At 50.9% G+C, this 20,705-nt stretch overlaps 1 protein-coding gene across 1 annotated transcript in view; it reads right to left on the bottom strand.

Moving 5' to 3' along the window:
* The window catches only part of GBA2 (glucosylceramidase beta 2), a gene marked incomplete at its 3' end in the record, with an annotated part of 73,219 nt that extends 57,000 nt beyond the window's left edge, over window positions 1–16,219 (bottom strand). The window contains exons 1-3 of the mRNA XM_075261397.1: window positions 16,147–16,219; window positions 4,513–4,781; window positions 2,264–2,355 (exon numbers count right to left, since the gene is read on the bottom strand). Of these exons, the coding sequence (XP_075117498.1) occupies window positions 2,264–2,355; window positions 4,513–4,688 (268 nt within the window). The remainder of the gene's footprint in view (window positions 1–2,263; window positions 2,356–4,512; window positions 4,782–16,146) is intronic.
* Window positions 16,220–20,705: the final 4,486 nt, after the last annotated feature.

Here is a 20,705-nt window from a genome sequence, read left to right as displayed (position 1 = left end):
CACGGAGGGGTCAGCAGGGAAGGGACACGGAGGGGTCAGCAGAGAAGGGACACGGAGGGGTCAGCAGGGAAGGGACACGGAGGGGTCAGCAGGGAAGGGACACGGAGGGGTCAGCAGAGAAGAGACACGGAGGGGTCAGCAGAGAAGAGACACGGAGGGGTCAGCAGGGAAGGGACACGGAGGGGTCAGCAGAGAAGGGAAACTGAGGGTTCAGCAGGGAAGGGACACGGAGGGGTCAGCACAGAAGAGACACGGAGGGGTGAGCAGAGAAGGGACACGGAGGGGTCAGCAGGGAAGGGACACGGAGGGGTCAGCAGGGAAGGGACACGGAGGGGTCAGCAGAGAAGGGACACGGAGGGGTCAGCAGAGAAGGGACACGGAGGAGTCAGCAGGGAAGGGACACTGAGGGGTCAGCAGAGAAGGGACACGGAGGGGTCAGCAGGGAAGGGACACGGAGGGGTCAGCAGGGAAGGGACACGGAGGGGTCAGCAGGGAAGGGACACGGAGGGGTCAGCAGAGAAGGGACACGGAGGAGTCAGCAGGGAAGGGACACTGAGGGGTCAGCAGGGAAAGGACACGGAGGGGTCAGCAGGGAAGGCACACGGAGGAGTCAGCAGAGAAGGGACACGGAGGAGTCAGCAGGGAAGAGACACAGACGGGTCAGCAGGGAAGGGACACGGAGGGGTCAGCAGAGAAGAGACACGGAGGGGTCAGCAGAGAAGGGAAACTGAGGGTTCAGCAGGGAAGGGACACGGAGGGGTCAGCACAGAAGAGACACGGAGGGGTCAGCAGAGAAGAGACACGGAGGGGTCAGCAGGGAAGGGACACGGAGGGGTCAGCAGAGAAGGGAAACTGAGGGTTCAGCAGGGAAGGGACACGGAGGGGTCAGCACAGAAGAGACACGGAGGGGTGAGCAGAGAAGGGACATGGAGGGGTCAGCAGGGAAGGGACACGGAGGGGTCAGCAGGGAAGGGACACGGAGGGGTCAGCAGGGAAGGGACACGGAGGGGTCAGCAGGGAAGGGACACGGAGGGGTCAGCAGAGAAGAGACACGGAGGGGTCAGCAGGGAAGGGACAAGGAGGAGTCAGCAGAGAAGAGACACGGAGGGGTCAGCAGAGAAGGGACAAGGAGGAGTCAGCAGAGAAGGGACACTGAGGGGTCAGCAGGGAAGGGACACTGAGGGGTCAGCAGGGAAGGGACAAGGAGGAGTCAGCAGAGAAGGGACACGGAGGGGTCAGCAGAGAAGGGACACGGAGGGGTCAGCAGGGAAGGGACAAGGAGGAGTCAGCAGAGAAGGGACACGGAGGGGTCAGCAGGGAAGGGACACGGAGGAGTCAGCAGGGAAGGGACACTGAGGGGTCAGCAGGGAAAGGACACGGAGGGGTCAGCAGGGAAGGCACACGGAGGAGTCAGCAGAGAAGGGACACGGAGGAGTCAGCAGGGAAGAGACACAGACGGGTCAGCAGGGAAGGGACACGGAGGGGTCAGCAGAGAAGAGACACGGAGGGGTCAGCAGAGAAGGGAAACTGAGGGTTCAGCAGGGAAGGGACACGGAGGGGTCAGCACAGAAGAGACACGGAGGGGTCAGCAGAGAAGAGACACGGAGGGGTCAGCAGGGAAGGGACACGGAGGGGTCAGCAGAGAAGGGAAACTGAGGGTTCAGCAGGGAAGGGACACGGAGGGGTCAGCACAGAAGAGACACGGAGGGGTGAGCAGAGAAGGGACATGGAGGGGTCAGCAGGGAAGGGACACGGAGGGGTCAGCAGGGAAGGGACACGGAGGGGTCAGCAGGGAAGGGACACGGAGGGGTCAGCAGGGAAGGGACACGGAGGGGTCAGCAGAGAAGAGACACGGAGGGGTCAGCAGGGAAGGGACAAGGAGGAGTCAGCAGAGAAGAGACACGGAGGGGTCAGCAGAGAAGGGACAAGGAGGAGTCAGCAGAGAAGGGACACTGAGGGGTCAGCAGGGAAGGGACACTGAGGGGTCAGCAGGGAAGGGACAAGGAGGAGTCAGCAGAGAAGGGACACGGAGGGGTCAGCAGAGAAGGGACACGGAGGGGTCAGCAGGGAAGGGACAAGGAGGAGTCAGCAGAGAAGGGACACTGAGGGGTCAGCAGGGAAGGGACACTGAGGGGTCAGCAGGGAAGGGACAAGGAGGAGTCAGCAGAGAAGAGACACGGAGGAGTCAGCAGAGAAGGGACACGGAGGAGTCAGCAGAGAAGGGACACGGAGTTGGACAGCAGTCAGGTGAGAAGAAGCTTACCATAGATCTGACGCAGAGGTACCGAGTTGAACATGTCTATAAATGGCGCTTTCTTCTCTACATAGGTCTTGCGGAGCCACCAGATGAGATACCTATAGAAAGAGGAAAAAATGTCTACTATATACAGACTGGATCCTGGAGTGTAATCTACTATATACAGACTGGATCCCGGGGTGTAATCTACTATATACAGACTGGATCCCGGAGTGTAATGTACTATATACAGACTGGATCCCGGAGTGTAATCTACTATATACAGACTGGATCCCAGAGTGTAATCTACTATATACAGACTGGATCCCAGAGTGTAATGTACTATATACAGGCTGGATCCCGGAGTGTAATCTACTATATAAAGACTGCATCCCGGGGTGTAATCTATTATATACAGACTGGAACCAGGAGTGTAATCTACTATATACAGACTGGATCCCAGAGTGTAATCTACTATATACAGACTGGATCCCGGGGTGTAATCTACTATATACAGACTGGATGCCAGAGGGTAATCTACTATATACAGACTGGATCCCGGAAGGAATCTAATAAATACAGACTGGATTCAGCAGTGTAATCTACTATATACAGACTGGATCCTAGAGTGTAATCTACTAAATACAGACTGGATCCCGGAGTGTAATCTACTATATACAGACTAGATCCAGGAGTGTAATCTACTATATACAGACTGGATCCCGGAGTGTAATGTACTATATACAGACTGGATCCTAGAGTGTAATCTACTAAATACAGACTGGATCCCGGAGTGTAATCTACTATATACAGACTAGATGCAGGAGTGTAATCTACTATATACAGACTGGATCCCGGAGTGTAATCTACTATATACAGACTGGATCCTAGAGTGTAATCTACTAAATACAGACTGGATCCTAGAGTGTAATCTACTAAATACAGACTGGATTAAGCAGTGTAACCTACTATATACAGACTGGATCCCGGAGTGTAATGTACTATATACAGACTGGATCCTAGAGTGTAATCTACTAAATACAGATTGGATCCCGGAGTGTAATCTACTATATACAGACTGGATCCAGGAGTGTAATCTACTATATGCAGACTGGATCCCAGAGTGTAATCTACTAAATACAGATTGGATCCCGGAGTGTAATCTACTATATAAAGACTGGATTAAGCAGTGTAATCTACTATATACAGAATGGATCCCGAAGTGTAATCTACTATATACAGACTAGTTCCAGGAGTGTAATCTACTATATACAGACTGGATCCCGGAGTGTAATCTACTAAATACAGAATGGATCCTGGAGTGTAATCTACTATATACAGACTGGATCCCGGAGTGTAATCTACTAAATACAGACTGGATTCAGCAGTGTAATCTACTATATACAGATTGGATCCCAGAGTGTAATCTACTATATACAGACTGGATCCCGGAGTGTAATCTACTAAATACAGACTGGATTCAGCAGTGTAATCTACTATATACAGATTGGATCCTAGAGTGTAGTCTACTATATACAGACTGGATCCCGGAGTGTAATCTACTATATACAGAATGGATCCCGAAGTGTAATCTACTATATACAGACTAGATCCAGGAGTGTAATCTACTATATACAGACTGGATCCAGGAGTGTAATCTACTATATACAGACTGGATCCCGGAGTGTAATCTACTAAATACAGAATGGATCCTGGAGTGTAATCTACTATATACTGACTGGATCCCGGAGTGTAATCTACACTGCTGAATCCAGTCTGTATATAGTAGATTACTATTTACAGACTCGATTCAGCAGTGTAATCTACTATATACAGACTGGATCCCGGAGAGTAATCTACTATATACAGACTGGATCCCGGAGTGTAATCTACTAAATACAGACTGGATTCAGCAGTGTAATCTACTATATACAGACTGGATCCTAGAGTGTAGTCTACTATATACAGACTGGATCCCGGAGTGTACTCTACTATATACAGACTGGATTCAGCAGTGTAATCTACTATATACAGACTGGATCCCGGAGAGTAATCTACTATATACAGACTGGATCCCGGAGTGTAATCTACTAAATACAGACTGGATTCAGCAGTGTAATCTACTATATACAGACCGGATCCTAGAGTGTAATCTACTATATACAGACTGGATTCAGCAGTGTAATCTACTATATACAGACTGGATCCCGGAGTGTAATCTACTATATACAGACTGGATCCCGGAGTGTAATCTACTATATATAGATGTTGCTTACCGGACGCCCATAGGGAGATAAGCCAGCTTTTTGGCGGCAGACACATGCTCCAGCTGGAAGGGTTTCCTCTTCTCCTGAAACTCGTGTGCCAGGCAGATCCTCCAGCCATAAGGGGGCACTCTGTACCCCGGGACGGCAGCCTGGTAGCGCTCCATCAGTCCCTGGGCACCGTCCATGGCTGTGTCTGAGAGCTGTCTGTCACTGGGGAAGCTTCCAGGTGCTGTCGGCAGGTGCTGTCACACCCAGCGGGCAAAGTTCTTCCTGGATTCCTGACAGCAAAGATCAGAGAGCAGGTCACTGTCTGTATACACTGCATGAGTGTCTGTATACGGGGTGTATACCATGTGCCCATGTAAGCTATGTGCTCACTGTCTGTATATACTGCATGAGTGTCTGTATACGGGGTGTATACCATGTGCCCATGTAAGCTATGTGCTCACTGTCTGTATATACTGCATGAGTGTCTGTATACGGGGTGTATACCATGTGCCCATGTAAGCCATGTACTCACTGTCTGTATACGGGGTGTATACCATGTGCCCATGTAAGCTATGTACTCACTGTCTGTATACGGGGTGTATACCATGTGCCCATGTAAGCTATGTACTCACTGTCTGTATACGGGGTGTATACCATGTGCCATGTAAGCTATGTACTCACTGTCTGAATACGGGGTGTATACCATGTGCCATGTAAGCTATGTACTCACTGTCTGTATACGGGGTGTATACCATGTGCCATGTAAGCTATGTACTCACTGTCTGTATACGGGGTGTATACCATGTGCCCATGTAAGCTATGTACTCACTGTCTGTATACGGGGTGTATACCATGTGCCCATGTAAGCTATGTACTCACTGTCTGTATACGGGGTGTATACCATGTGCCCATGTAAGCTATGTACTCACTGTCTGTATACAGGGTGTATACCATGTGCCCATGTAAGCTACGTACTCACTGTCTGTATACGGGGTGTATACCATGTGCCCATGTAAGCTACGTACTCACTGTCTGTATACAGGGTGTATACCATGTGCCATGTAAGCTATGTACTCACTGTCTGTATACAGGGTGTATACCATGTGCCCATGTAAGCTATGTACTCACTGTCTGTATACGGGGTGTATACCATGTGCCCATGTAAGCTATGTACTCACTGTCTGTATACGGGGTGTATACCATGTGCCCATGTAAGCTATGTACTCACTGTCTGTATACAGGGTGTATACCATGTGCCCATGTAAGCTATGTACTCACTGTCTGTATACGGGGTGTATACCATGTGCCCATGTAAGCCATGTACTCACTGTCTGTATACGGGGTGTATACCATGTGCCCATGTAAGCTATGTACTCACTGTCTGTATACAGGGTGTATACCATGTGCCCATGTAAGCTATGTACTCACTGTCTGTATACAGGGTGTATACCATGTGCCCATGTAAACTATGTACTCACTGTCTGTATACGGGGTGTATACCATGTGCCCATGTAAGCTATGTACTCATGTCTGTATACGGGGTGTATACCATGTGCCCATGTAAGCTATGTACTCACTGTCTGTATACGGGGTGTATACCATGTGCCATGTAAGCTGTGTACTCACTGTCTGTATACGGGGTGTATACCATGTGCCATGTAAGCTATGTACTCACTGTCTGTATACGGGGTGTATACCATGTGCCCATGTAAGCTATGTACTCACTGTCTGTATACGGGGTGTATACCATGTGCCCATGTAAGCTATGTACTCACTGTCTGTATACGGGGTGTATACCATGTGCCCATGTAAGCTATGTACTCGCTGTCTGTATACGGGGTGTATACCATGTGCCCATGTAAGCTATGTACTCACTGTCTGTATACGGGGTGTATACCATGTGCCCATGTAAGCTATGTACTCACTGTCTGTATACGGGGTGTATACCATGTGCCCATGTAAGCTATGTACTCGCTGTCTGTATACGGGGTGTATACCATGTGCCCATGTAAGCTATGTACTCGCTGTCTGTATACGGGGTGTATACCATGTGCCCATGTAAGCTATGTACTCACTGTCTGTATACGGGGTGTATACCATGTGCCCATGTAAGCTATGTACTCGCTGTCTGTATACGGGGTGTATACCATGTGCCCATGTAAGCTATGTACTCACTGTCTGTATACAGGGTGTATACCATGTGCCATGTAAGCCATGTACTCACTGTCTGTATACGGGGTGTATACCATGTGCCCATGTAAGCCATGTACTCACTGTCTGTATACGGGGTGTATACCATGTGCCCATGTAAGCTATGTACTCACTGTCTGTATACGGGGTGTATACCATGTGCCCATGTAAGCTATGTACTCATGTCTGTATACGGGGTGTATACCATGTGCCCATGTAAGCTATGTACTCACTGTCTGTATACGGGGTGTATACCATGTGCCCATGTAAGCTATGTACTCACTGTCTGTATACGGGGTGTATACCATGTGCCCATGTAAGCTATGTACTCACTGTCTGTATACGGGGTGTATACCATGTGCCCATGTAAGCTATGTACTCGCTGTCTGTATACGGGGTGTATACCATGTGCCCATGTAAGCTATGTACTCATGTCTGTATACGGGGTGTATACCATGTGCCCATGTAAGCTATGTACTCACTGTCTGTATACGGGGTGTATACCATGTGCCCATGTAAGCTATGTACTCACTGTCTGTATACGGGGTGTATACCATGTGCCCATGTAAGCTATGTACTCACTGTCTGTATACGGGGTGTATACCATGTGCCCATGTAAGCTATGTACTCACTGTCTGTATACGGGGTGTATACCATGTGCCCATATAAGCTATGTACTCACTGTCTGTATACGGGGTGTATACCATGTGCCCATGTAAGCTATGTACTCACTGTCTGTATACGGGGTGTATACCATGTGCCCATGTAAGCTATGTACTCACTGTCTGTATACGGGGTGTATACCATGTGCCCATGTAAGCTATGTACTCACTGTCTGTATACAGGGTGTATACCATGTGCCCATGTAAGCTATGTACTCACTGTCTGTATACGGGGTGTATACCATGTGCCCATGTAAACTATGTACTCACTGTCTGTATACGGGGTGTATACCATGTGCCCATGTAAGCTATGTACTCACTGTCTGTATACGGGGTGTATACCATGTGCCCATGTAAGCTATGTACTCACTGTCTGTATACGGGGTGTATACCATGTGCCCATGTAAGCTATGTACTCACTGTCTGTATACGGGGTGTATACCATGTGCCATGTAAGCCATGTACTCACTGTCTGTATACAGGGTGTATACCATGTGCCCATGTAAGCTATGTACTCACTGTCTGTATACGGGGTGTATACCATGTGCCCATGTAAGCTATGTACTCACTGTCTGTATACGGGGTGTATACCATGTGCCCATGTAAGCTATGTACTCACTGTCTGTATACGGGGTGTATACCATGTGCCCATGTAAGCTATGTACTCACTGTCTGTATACGGGGTGTATACCATGTGCCCATGTAAGCTATGTACTCACTGTCTGTATACGGGGTGTATACCATGTGCCCATGTAAGCTATGTACTCACTGTCTGTATACGGGGTGTATACCATGTAAGCCATGTACTCACTGTCTGTATACGGGGTGTATACCATGTGCCCATGTAAGCTATGTACTCACTGTCTGTATACGGGGTGTATACCATGTGCCCATGTAAGCTATGTACTCACTGTCTGTATACGGGGTGTATACCATGTGCCCATGTAAGCTATGTACTCACTGTCTGTATACGGGGTGTATACCATGTGCCCATGTAAGCTATGCACTCGCTGTCTGTATACGGGGTGTATACCATGTGCCCATGTAAGCTATGTACTCACTGTCTGTATACGGGGTGTATACCATGTGCCCATGTAAGCTATGTACTCACTGTCTGTATACGGGGTGTATACCATGTGCCCATGTAAGCCATGTACTCACTGTCTGTATACAGGGTGTATACCATGTGCCCATGTAAGCTATGTACTCACTGTCTGTATACAGGGTGTATACCATGTGCCCATGTAAGCTATGTACTCACTGTCTGTATACAGGGTGTATACCATGTGCCATGTAAGCTATGTACTCATGTCTGTATACGGGGTGTATACCATGTGCCATGTAAGCTATGTACTCGCTGTCTGTATACGGGGTGTATACCATGTGCCCATGTAAGCTATGTACTCACTGTCTGTATACGGGGTGTATACCATGTGCCCATGTAAGCTATGTACTCACTGTCTGTATACGGGGTGTATACCATGTGCCCATGTAAGCTATGTACTCACTGTCTGTATACGGGGTGTATACCATGTGCCCATGTAAGCTATGTACTCACTGTCTGTATACGGGGTGTATACCATGTGCCCATGTAAGCTATGTACTCACTGTCTGTATACGGGGTGTATACCATGTGCCCATGTAAGCTATGTACTCACTGTCTGTATACAGGGTGTATACCATGTGCCCATGTAAGCTATGTACTCACTGTCTGTATACAGGGTGTATACCATGTGCCATGTAAGCTATGTACTCACTGTCTGTATACGGGGTGTATACCATGTGCCCATGTAAACTATGTACTCACTGTCTGTATACAGGGGTGTATACCATGTGCCCATGTAAGCTATGTACTCACTGTCTGTATACAGGGTGTATACCATGTGCCCATGTAAGCTATGTACTCACTGTCTGTATACGGGGTGTATACCATGTGCCCATGTAAACTATGTACTCACTGTCTGTATACGGGGTGTATACCATGTGCCCATGTAAGCTATGTACTCACTGTCTGTATACAGGGTGTATACCATGTGCCCATGTAAGCTATGTACTCACTGTCTGTATACAGGGTGTATACCATGTGCCCATGTAAACTATGTACTCACTGTCTGTATACGGGGTGTATACCATGTGCCCATGTAAGCTATGTACTCACTGTCTGTATACGGGGTGTATACCATGTGCCCATGTAAGCTATGTACTCACTGTCTGTATACGGGGTGTATACCATGTGCCCATGTAAGCTACGTACTCACTGTCTGTATACAGGGTGTATACCATGTGCCCATGTAAGCTATGTACTCACTGTCTGTATACGGGGTGTATACCATGTGCCCATGTAAGCTATGTACTCACTGTCTGTATACGGGGTGTATACCATGTGCCCATGTAAGCTATGTACTCACTGTCTGTATACGGGGTGTATACCATGTGCCATGTAAGCTATGTACTCACTGTCTGTATACGGGGTGTATACCATGTGCCCATGTAAGCTATGTGCTCACTGTCTGTATACAGGGTGTATACCATGTGCCCATGTAAGCTATGTACTCACTGTCTGTATACAGGGTGTATACCATGTGCCCATGTAAGCTATGTACTCATGTCTGTATACGGGGTGTATACCATGTGCCCATGTAAGCTATGTACTCACTGTCTGTATACGGGGTGTATACCATGTGCCATGTAAGCTGTGTACTCACTGTCTGTATACGGGGTGTATACCATGTGCCATGTAAGCTATGTACTCACTGTCTGTATACGGGGTGTATACCATGTGCCCATGTAAGCTATGTACTCACTGTCTGTATACGGGGTGTATACCATGTGCCCATGTAAGCTATGTACTCACTGTCTGTATACGGGGTGTATACCATGTGCCCATGTAAGCTATGTACTCGCTGTCTGTATACGGGGTGTATACCATGTGCCCATGTAAGCTATGTACTCACTGTCTGTATACAGGGTGTATACCATGTGCCCATGTAAGCTATGTACTCGCTGTCTGTATACGGGGTGTATACCATGTGCCCATGTAAGCTATGTACTCACTGTCTGTATACAGGGTGTATACCATGTGCCATGTAAGCCATGTACTCACTGTCTGTATACGGGGTGTATACCATGTGCCCATGTAAGCTATGTACTCACTGTCTGTATACGGGGTGTATACCATGTGCCCATGTAAGCTATGTACTCGCTGTCTGTATACGGGGTGTATACCATGTGCCCATGTAAGCTATGTACTCACTGTCTGTATACGGGGTGTATACCATGTGCCCATGTAAGCTATGTACTCGCTGTCTGTATACGGGGTGTATACCATGTGCCCATGTAAGCTATGTACTCATGTCTGTATACGGGGTGTATACCATGTGCCCATGTAAGCTATGTACTCACTGTCTGTATACGGGGTGTATACCATGTGCCCATGTAAGCTATGTACTCACTGTCTGTATACGGGGTGTATACCATGTGCCCATGTAAGCTATGTACTCACTGTCTGTATACGGGGTGTATACCATGTGCCCATGTAAGCTATGTACTCACTGTCTGTATACGGGGTGTATACCATGTGCCCATGTAAGCTATGTACTCACTGTCTGTATACGGGGTGTATACCATGTGCCCATGTAAGCTATGTACTCACTGTCTGTATACGGGGTGTATACCATGTGCCCATGTAAGCTATGTACTCACTGTCTGTATACAGGGTGTATACCATGTGCCCATGTAAGCTATGTACTCACTGTCTGTATACAGGGTGTATACCATGTGCCCATGTAAGCTATGTACTCACTGTCTGTATACGGGGTGTATACCATGTGCCCATGTAAGCTATGTACTCACTGTCTGTATACAGGGTGTATACCATGTGCCCATGTAAGCTATGTACTCACTGTCTGTATACGGGGTGTATACCATGTGCCATGTAAGCCATGTACTCACTGTCTGTATACAGGGTGTATACCATGTGCCCATGTAAGCTATGTACTCACTGTCTGTATACGGGGTGTATACCATGTGCCCATGTAAGCTATGTACTCACTGTCTGTATACGGGGTGTATACCATGTGCCCATGTAAGCTATGTACTCACTGTCTGTATACGGGGTGTATACCATGTGCCCATGTAAGCCATGTACTCACTGTCTGTATACAGGGTGTATACCATGTGCCCATGTAAGCTATGTACTCACTGTCTGTATACAGGGTGTATACCATGTGCCCATGTAAGCTATGTACTCACTGTCTGTATACGGGGTGTATACCATGTGCCCATGTAAGCTATGTACTCACTGTCTGTATACGGGGTGTATACCATGTGCCCATGTAAGCTATGTACTCACTTGTCTGTATACGGGGTGTATACCATGTGCCCATGTAAGCTATGTACTCACTGTCTGTATACGGGGTGTATACCATGTGCCATGTAAGCTATGTACTCACTGTCTGTATACGGGGTGTATACCATGTGCCCATGTAAGCTATGTACTCACTCTCTGTATACGGGGTGTATACCATGTGCCCATGTAAGCTATGTACTCACTGTCTGTATACGGGGTGTATACCATGTGCCCATGTAAGCTATGTACTCACTGTCTGTATACAGGGTGTATACCATGTGCCCATGTAAGCTATGTACTCACTGTCTGTATACGGGGTGTATACCATGTGCCATGTACTCACTGTCTGTATACAGGGTGTATACCATGTGCCCATGTAAGCTATGTACTCACTGTCTGTATACGGGGTGTATACCATGTGCCCATGTAAGCTATGTACTCACTGTCTGTATACGGGGTGTATACCATGTGCCCATGTAAGCTATGTACTCACTGTCTGTATACAGGGTGTATACCATGTGCCATGTAAGCTATGTACTCGCTGTCTGTATACGGGGTGTATACCATGTGCCCATGTAAGCTATGTACTCACTGTCTGTATACGGGGTGTATACCATGTGCCCATGTAAGCTATGTACTCACTGTCTGTATACAGGGTGTATACCATGTGCCATGTAAGCTATGTACTCGCTGTCTGTATACGGGGTGTATACCATGTGCCCATGTAAGCTATGTACTCACTGTCTGTATACGGGGTGTATACCATGTGCCCATGTAAGCTATGTACTCACTGTCTGTATACGGGGTGTATACCATGTGCCCATGTAAGCTATGTACTCACTGTCTGTATACGGGGTGTATACCATGTGCCCATGTAAGCTATGTACTCACTGTCTGTATACGGGGTGTATACCATGTGCCCATGTAAGCTATGTACTCACTGTCTGTATACGGGGTGTATACCATGTGCCATGTAAGCTATGTACTCACTGTCTGTATACGGGGTGTATACCATGTTCCCATGTAAGCTATGTACTCGCTGTCTGTATACGGGGTGTATACCATGTGCCATGTAAGCTATGTACTCGCTGTCTGTATACGGGGTGTATACCATGTGCCCATGTAAGCTATGTACTCACTGTCTGTATACGGGGTGTATACCATGTGCCCATGTAAGCTATGTACTCACTGTCTGTATACGGGGTGTATACCATGTGCCATGTAAGCTATGTACTCACTGTCTGTATACGGGGTGTATACCATGTGCCCATGTAAGCTATGTACTCACTGTCTGTATACGGGGTGTATACCATGTGCCCATATAAGCTATGTACTCACTGTCTGTATACGGGGTGTATACCATGTGCCCATGTAAGCTATGTACTCACTGTCTGTATACGGGGTGTATACCATGTGCCCATGTAAGCTATGTACTCACTGTCTGTATACAGGGTGTATACCATGTGCCCATGTAAGCTATGTACTCACTGTCTGTATACGGGGTGTATACCATGTGCCCATGTAAGCTATGTACTCACTGTCTGTATACGGGGTGTATACCATGTGCCCATGTAAGCTATGTACTCACTGTCTGTATACGGGGTGTATACCATGTGCCCATGTAAGCTATGTACTCACTGTCTGTATACGGGGTGTATACCATGTGCCATGTAAGCCATGTACTCACTGTCTGTATACGGGGTGTATACCATGTGCCATGTAAGCTATGTACTCACTGTCTGTATACAGGGTGTATACCATGTGCCCATGTAAGCTATGTACTCACTGTCTGTATACGGGGTGTATACCATGTGCCCATGTAAGCCATGTACTCACTGTCTGTATACGGGGTGTATACCATGTGCCCATGTAAGCTATGTACTCACTGTCTGTATACGGGGTGTATACCATGTGCCCATGTAAGCCATGTACTCACTGTCTGTATACGGGGTGTATACCATGTGCCCATGTAAGCTATGTACTCACTGTCTGTATACGGGGTGTATACCATGTGTACTCACTGTCTGTATACGGGGTGTATACCATGTGCCCATGTAAGCTATGTACTCACTGTCTGTATACGGGGTGTATACCATGTGCCCATGTAAGCTATGTACTCACTGTCTGTATACGGGGTGTATACCATGTGCCCATGTAAGCTATGTACTCACTGTCTGTATACGGGGTGTATACCATGTGCCCATGTAAGCTATGTACTCACTGTCTGTATACGGGGTGTATACCATGTGCCCATGTAAGCTATGTACTCACTGTCTGTATACGGGGTGTATACCATGTGCCCATGTAAGCTATGTACTCACTGTCTGTATACGGGGTGTATACCATGTGCCCATGTAAGCTATGTACTCACTGTCTGTATACGGGGTGTATACCATGTGCCCATGTAAGCTATGTACTCACTGTCTGTATACGGGGTGTATACCATGTGCCCATGTAAGCCATGTACTCACTGTCTGTATACGGGGTGTATACCATGTGCCCATGTAAGCTATGTACTCACTGTCTGTATACGGGGTGTATACCATGTGCCCATGTAAGCTATGTACTCGCTGTCTGTATACGGGGTGTATACCATGTGCCCATGTAAGCTATGTACTCACTGTCTGTATACGGGGTGTATACCATGTGCCCATGTAAGCTATGTACTCACTGTCTGTATACGGGGTGTATACCATGTGCCATGTAAGCTATGTACTCACTGTCTGTATACGGGGTGTATACCATGTGCCCATGTAAGCTATGTACTCACTGTCTGTATACAGGGTGTATACCATGTGCCCATGTAAGCTATGTACTCACTGTCTGTATACAGGGTGTATACCATGTGCCCATGTAAGCTATGTACTCACTGTCTGTATACGGGGTGTATACCATGTGCCCATGTAAGCTATGTACTCACTGTCTGTATACGGGGTGTATACCATGTGCCATGTAAGCTATGTACTCACTGTCTGTATACGGGGTGTATACCATGTGCCCATGTAAACTATGTACTCACTGTCTGTATACGGGGTGTATACCATGTGCCCATGTAAGCTATGTACTCACTGTCTGTATACGGGGTGTATACCATGTGCCCATGTAAGCTATGTACTCACTGTCTGTATACGGGGTGTATACCATGTGCCATGTAAGCTATGTACTCACTGTCTGTATACGGGGTGTATACCATGTGCCCATGTAAACTATGTACTCACTGTCTGTATACGGGGTGTATACCATGTGCCCATGTAAGCTATGTACTCACTGTCTGTATACGGGGTGTATACCATGTGCCCATGTAAGCTATGTACTCACTGTCTGTATACGGGGTGTATACCATGTGCCATGTAAGCCATGTACTCACTGTCTGTATACGGGGTGTATACCATGTGCCATGTAAGCTATGTACTCACTGTCTGTATACAGGGTGTATACCATGTGCCCATGTAAGCTATGTACTCACTGTCTGTATACGGGGTGTATACCATGTGCCCATGTAAGCCATGTACTCACTGTCTGTATACGGGGTGTATACCATGTGCCCATGTAAGCCATGTACTCACTGTCTGTATACGGGGTGTATACCATGTGCCCATGTAAGCTATGTACTCGCTGTCTGTATACGGGGTGTATACCATGTGCCCATGTAAGCTATGTACTCACTGTCTGTATACGGGGTGTATACCATGTGCCATGTAAGCTATGTACTCACTGTCTGTATACGGGGTGTATACCATGTGCCATGTAAGCTATGTACTCACTGTCTGTATACGGGGTGTATACCATGTGCCCATGTAAGCTATGTACTCACTGTCTGTATACGGGGTGTATACCATGTGCCATGTAAGCTATGTACTCACTGTCTGTATACGGGGTGTATACCATGTGCCCATGTAAGCTATGTACTCACTGTCTGTATACGGGGTGTATACCATGTGCCCATGTAAGCTACGTACTCACTGTCTGTATACGGGGTGTATACCATGTGCCCATGTAAGCTATGTACTCACTGTCTGTATACGGGGTGTATACCATGTGCCCATGTAAGCTATGTACTCACTGTATACGGGGTGTATACCATGTGCCCATGTAAGCTATGTACTCACTGTCTGTATACGGGGTGTATACCATGTGCCCATGTAAGCTATGTACTCACTGTCTGTATACGGGGTGTATACCATGTGCCATGTAAGCTATGTACTCACTGTCTGTATACGGGGTGTATACCATGTGCCATGTAAGCTATGTACTCACTGTCTGTATACGGGGTGTATACCATGTGCCCATGTAAGCTATGTACTCACTGTCTGTATACGGGGTGTATACCATGTGCCATGTAAGCTATGTACTCACTGTCTGTATACGGGGTGTATACCATGTGCCATGTAAGCTATGTACTCACTGTCTGTATACGGGGTGTATACCATGTGCCCATGTAAACTATGTACTCACTGTCTGTATAATCCATAGTCACAGCCTAGGCCCATAATCCATCACCCCAGTCCTATAATCCATAGTCACAGCCCTGATCTGTAATAGGCAAGATAAAAATGCTGACTATTCTGCAGTGGCGGGGGAAGCGAGCGAGTAGGATTGGGTGGGCAGGGGGGTTAGTTAGGAAGGGCTAGATAGGGAAAAAGGGAGGGGGGTGTGCGTGAGAAAGGGAGTGAGAAAGTGAGAGAGTAAGGGGGAGGGAAGGAGTGACAGAGTGAGGGGGAGGAAGGGAGGGAGAGGGAGGAAGGGAGAGAGTGAGGGGGGAGGGAGGAAGGGAGAGAGTGAGGGGGAGAGAGTGAGTGAGGGGGAGAGAGTGAGGGGGGAGGGAGGGAGAGAGTGAGTGAGGGGGAGGAAGGGAGAGAGTGAGGGGGAGGGAGGAAGGGAGAGAGTGAGGGGGAGAGAGTGAGTGAGGGGGAGGAAGGGAGAGAGTGAGGGGGAGGGAGGAAGGGAGAGAGTGAGGGGGAGGGAGGAAGGGAGAGAGTGAGGGGGAGAGAGTGAGTGAGGGGGAGAGAGTGAGGGGGGAGGGAGGGAGAGAGTGAGTGAGGGGGAGGGAGGGAGAGAGTGAGGGAGTGAGAGAGTGAGGGGGAGGGAGGGAGAGCGTGAGAGGGAGGGAGAGAGCGTGAGAGGGAGAGAGTGAGGGGGAGAGAGTGAGGGGGAGAGAGTGAGGGGGGAGGGGGGGGAGAGTGAGGGGGGAGGGAGGGAGAGAGTGAAGGGGGGGGAGGGAGGGAGAGAGTGAAGGGGGGGGAGGGAGGGAGAGAGTGAGGGGGAGAGAGTGAGTGAGGGGGAGAGAGTGAGGGGGGAGGGAGGGAGAGAGTGAGTGAGGGGGAGGAAGGGAGAGAGTGAGGGGGAGGGAGGAAGGGAGAGAGTGAGGGGGAGGGAGGAAGGGAGAGAGTGAGGGGGAGAGAGTGAGTGAGGGGGAGGAAGGGAGAGAGTGAGGGGGAGGGAGGAAGGGAGAGAGTGAGGGGGAGAGAGTGAGTGAGGGGGAGAGAGTGAGGGGGGAGGGAGGGAGAGAGTGAGGGGGGAGGGAGGGAGAGAGTGAGGGGGAGGGAGGGAGAGAGTGAGGGAGTGAGAGAGTGAGGGGGAGAGAGTGAGGGGGGAGGGAGGGAGAGAGTGAGGGAGTGAGAGAGTGAGGGGGAGGGAGGGAGAGCGTGAGAGGGAGGGAGAGAGCGTGAGAGGGAGAGAGTGAGGGGGAGAGAGTGAGGGGGGAGGGAGGGGGAGAGTGAAGGGGGGGAGGGAGGGAGAGAGTGAAGGGGGGGAGGGAGGGAGAGAGTGAAGGGGGGGGAGGGAGGGAGAGAGTGAAGGGGGGGAGGGAGGGAGAGAGCGAAGGGGGGGGAGGGAGGGAGAGAGCGGAGGGGGAGGGAGGAAGGGAGAGAGTGAGTGAGGGGGAGGGAGGAAGGGAGAGAGTGAGGGGGAGGGAGGAAGGGAGAGAGTGAGGGGGAGGGAGGAAGGGAGAGAGTGAGGGGGAGGGAGGAAGGGAGAGAGTGAGGGGGAGGGAGGAAGGGAGAGAGTGAGGGGGAGGGAGGAAGGGAGAGAGTGAGGGGGAGGGAGGAAGGGAGAGAGTGAGGGGGAGAGAGTGAGTGAGGGGGAGAGAGTGAGGGGGGAGGGAGGGAGAGAGTGAGGTGAGGGGGAGGGAGGGTGAGAGAGTGAGAGAGTGAGGGGGAGAGAGTGAGGGGGGGAGGGAGGGAGAGAGTGAGTGAGGGGGAGGGAGGGAGAGAGTGAGGGAGTGAGAGAGTGAGGGGGAGGGAGGGAGAGCGTGAGAGGGAGGGAGAGAGCGTGAGAGGGAGAGAGTGAGGGGGAGAGTGAGGGGAGAGAGTGAGGGGGAGAGAGTGAGGGGGGAGGGGGGGGAGAGAGTGAGGGGGGAGGGAGGGAGAGAGTGAGGGGGGAGGGAGGGAGAGAGTGAAGGGGGGGGAGGGAGGGAGAGAGTGAGGGAGTGAGAGAGTGAGGGGGAGGGAGGGAGAGCGTGAGAGGGAGGGAGAGCGTGAGAGGGAGGGAGAGCGTGAGAGGGAGGGAGGGAGTGAGAAAGTGAGGGGGAGGGAGTGAGTGAGAAAGTGAGGGGGAGGGAGGGAGTGAGAGAGTGAGGGGGGAGGGAGGGAGTGAGAAGTGAGGGGGAGGGAGGGAGTGAGAAGTGAGGGGGAAGGAGGGAGTGAGAGAGTGAGGGGGAGGGAGGGAGTGAGAGAGTGAGGGGGAGGGAGGGAGTGAGAAAGTGAGGGGGAGGGAGGGAGTGAGAGAGTGAGGGGGGAGGGAGGGAGTGAGAGAGTGAGGGGGAGGGAGGGAGTGAGAGAGTGAGGGGGGAGGGAGTGAGTGAGTGAGGGGGGAGGGAGGGAGTGAGAGAGTGAGGGGGAGGGAGGGGAGAGAGTGAGTGAGAGAGTGAGGGGGAGTGAGTGAGTGAATGATGGGGAGGGAGTGAGGGGGAGTGAGTGAGTGGGAGATTGAGAGGGAGGGAGTGAGTTAGAGGGAGTGAGAGGGTGTGAGAGAGTGAGGGGGAGGGAGGGAAGGAGTGAGAGAGTGAGGGGAGGGAGGGAGAGAGTGAGGGGGAGGGAGGGAGAGAGTGAGGGGGAGGGAGGGAGGGAGAGAGTGAGGGGGAGGGAGTGAGAGAATGAGGGGGGGGAGGGAGTGTGAGAGTGAGGGGGAGGGAGAGAGTGAGGGGGGAGGGAGAGAGTGAGTGAGGGAGGGGGAGGAGTGGAGGGTGGGAGAGAGAGGGAGGGGGAGGGAGGAAGTGAGAGGGAGGGAGTGAGTGAGGGGGAGGGAGTGAGGTGAGGGGGAGGGTGGGAGTGAGAGGTGAGGGGGAGGGAGGGAGAGAGTGAGGGGGAGAGAGAGAGTGAGGGGGAGGGGGGGGAGAGAGTGAGGGGGAGGGGGGGGAGAGAGTGAGGGGGAGGGAGGGGGGGTCGGGAGGGAGAGTGTGAGTGGGGAGGGAGGGGGGGGTCGGGAGGGAGAGAGTGAGGGGGAGGGAGGGGGGGTCGGGAGGGAGAGAGTGAGGGGGGGGAGGGAGAGAGTGAGGGGGAGGGAGAGAGTGAGGGGGAGGGAGAGAGTGTGAGGGGGAGGGAGAGAGTGAGGGGGAGGGAGTGAGGGGGAGAGAGTGAGGGGGAGGGAGGGAGAGAGTGAAGGGGGGGGGAGGGAGTGAGAGAGTGAAGGGGAGGGAGGGAGAGCGTGAGAGGGAGGGAGAGCGTGAGAGGGAGGGAGAGCGTGAGAGGGAGGGAGTGAGTGAGAAAGTGAGGAGGAGGGAGTGAGTGAGAAAGTGAGGGGGAGGGAGGGAGTGAGAAAGTGAGGGGGAGGGAGGGAGTGAGAGAGTGAGGGGGAGGGAGGGAGAGAGTGAGGGGGAGAGAGGGGAGTGAGAGAGTGAGGGGGAGGGAGGGGTGGAGGAAGGGGGGGAGGGAGGAGTGTGAGGGGGGGAGGGGAGGGGGGGTCGGGAGGGAGAGAGTGAGGGGGAGGGAGAGAGTGAGGGGGAGGGAGAGAGTGAGGGGGAGGGAGGGGGGGTCGGGAGGGAGAGAGTGAGGGGGGGAGGGAGGGAGTGAGTGAGGGGGGGGGAGGGAGAGGGGGAGGGAGGGAGAGTGAGGGGGGAGAGAGTGAGGGGGAGAGAGTGAGGGGGAGAGAGTGAGGGGGAGAGAGTGAGGGGGAGGAGTGAGGGGGAGGGAGGGAGAGAGTGAGGGGGGAGGGAGGGAGAGTGAAGGGGGGGAGGGAGGGAGAGAGTGAAGGGGGGGAGGGAGGGAGAGGTGAGGGGAGGAGGGAGTGAGAGAGTGAAGGGGAGGGAGGGAGAGCGTGAGAGGGAGGGTGAGCGTGGAGGGAGGGAGTGAGTGAGAGTGAGGGGGAGGGAGTGAGTGAGTGAATGATGGGGAGGGAGTGAGGGGGAGTGAGTGAGTGGGAGATTGAGGGGGAGGGAGTGAGAGGGAGTGAGAGAGTGAGGGGGAGTGAGGGGGAGTGGCGAGAGAGTGAGGGGGAGTGAGCGAGAGAGTGAGGGGGAGGGAGTGTGAGTGGGGAGTGAGTGTGTGAGTGAGGGGGAGTGAGTGTGTGAGTGAGGGAGGGAGTGAGTGAGTGAGAGGGAGTGAGAGAGTGAGGGGGAGGGAGGGAGTGAAAGTGAGTGAAAGAGTGAGGGGGAGGTAGCGCAGCGAGGTCTATGCTTTGTACAGGCCCTGTAAACAGTATCCAGAGCTACGTTGTCCAGGACCGGCTGATCTGTGGGGTCCCCACTGATGGATTCTACTAAGGTCAGACCATCAGTATAAGAATGGTAGGTATCTCCTTACTACACCATCTTAAAGGGGCTGCTGACAATTTCTTCTTTGTCCTAATTTTGTCCATTTTCACACAAGATCCACATGCTCATGTCCTGTAATACTCTGTGCTGCTGCCCTGTACTTACATATACTTATGTGTAAAGTTACATTTCCATCAGGGGCATTTCAGGGCACATCTTGTAGACTAATAAGTACTGGGTGAACCGGCTCATAGTATGTCATTTATTAGATGAACGAAGTGCACACGTCAGAGACTGCAAGGAGAGGCAAATACCGTGTGTATGA

This window comes from Leptodactylus fuscus, unplaced genomic scaffold (genome assembly GCF_031893055.1).
Source record: "Leptodactylus fuscus isolate aLepFus1 unplaced genomic scaffold, aLepFus1.hap2 HAP2_SCAFFOLD_124, whole genome shotgun sequence".
Taxonomy (NCBI): domain Eukaryota; kingdom Metazoa; phylum Chordata; class Amphibia; order Anura; family Leptodactylidae; genus Leptodactylus; species Leptodactylus fuscus.
Note: the sequence above shows the minus strand (reverse complement) of the source record. Positions and strands in the feature narration are given on the sequence as shown.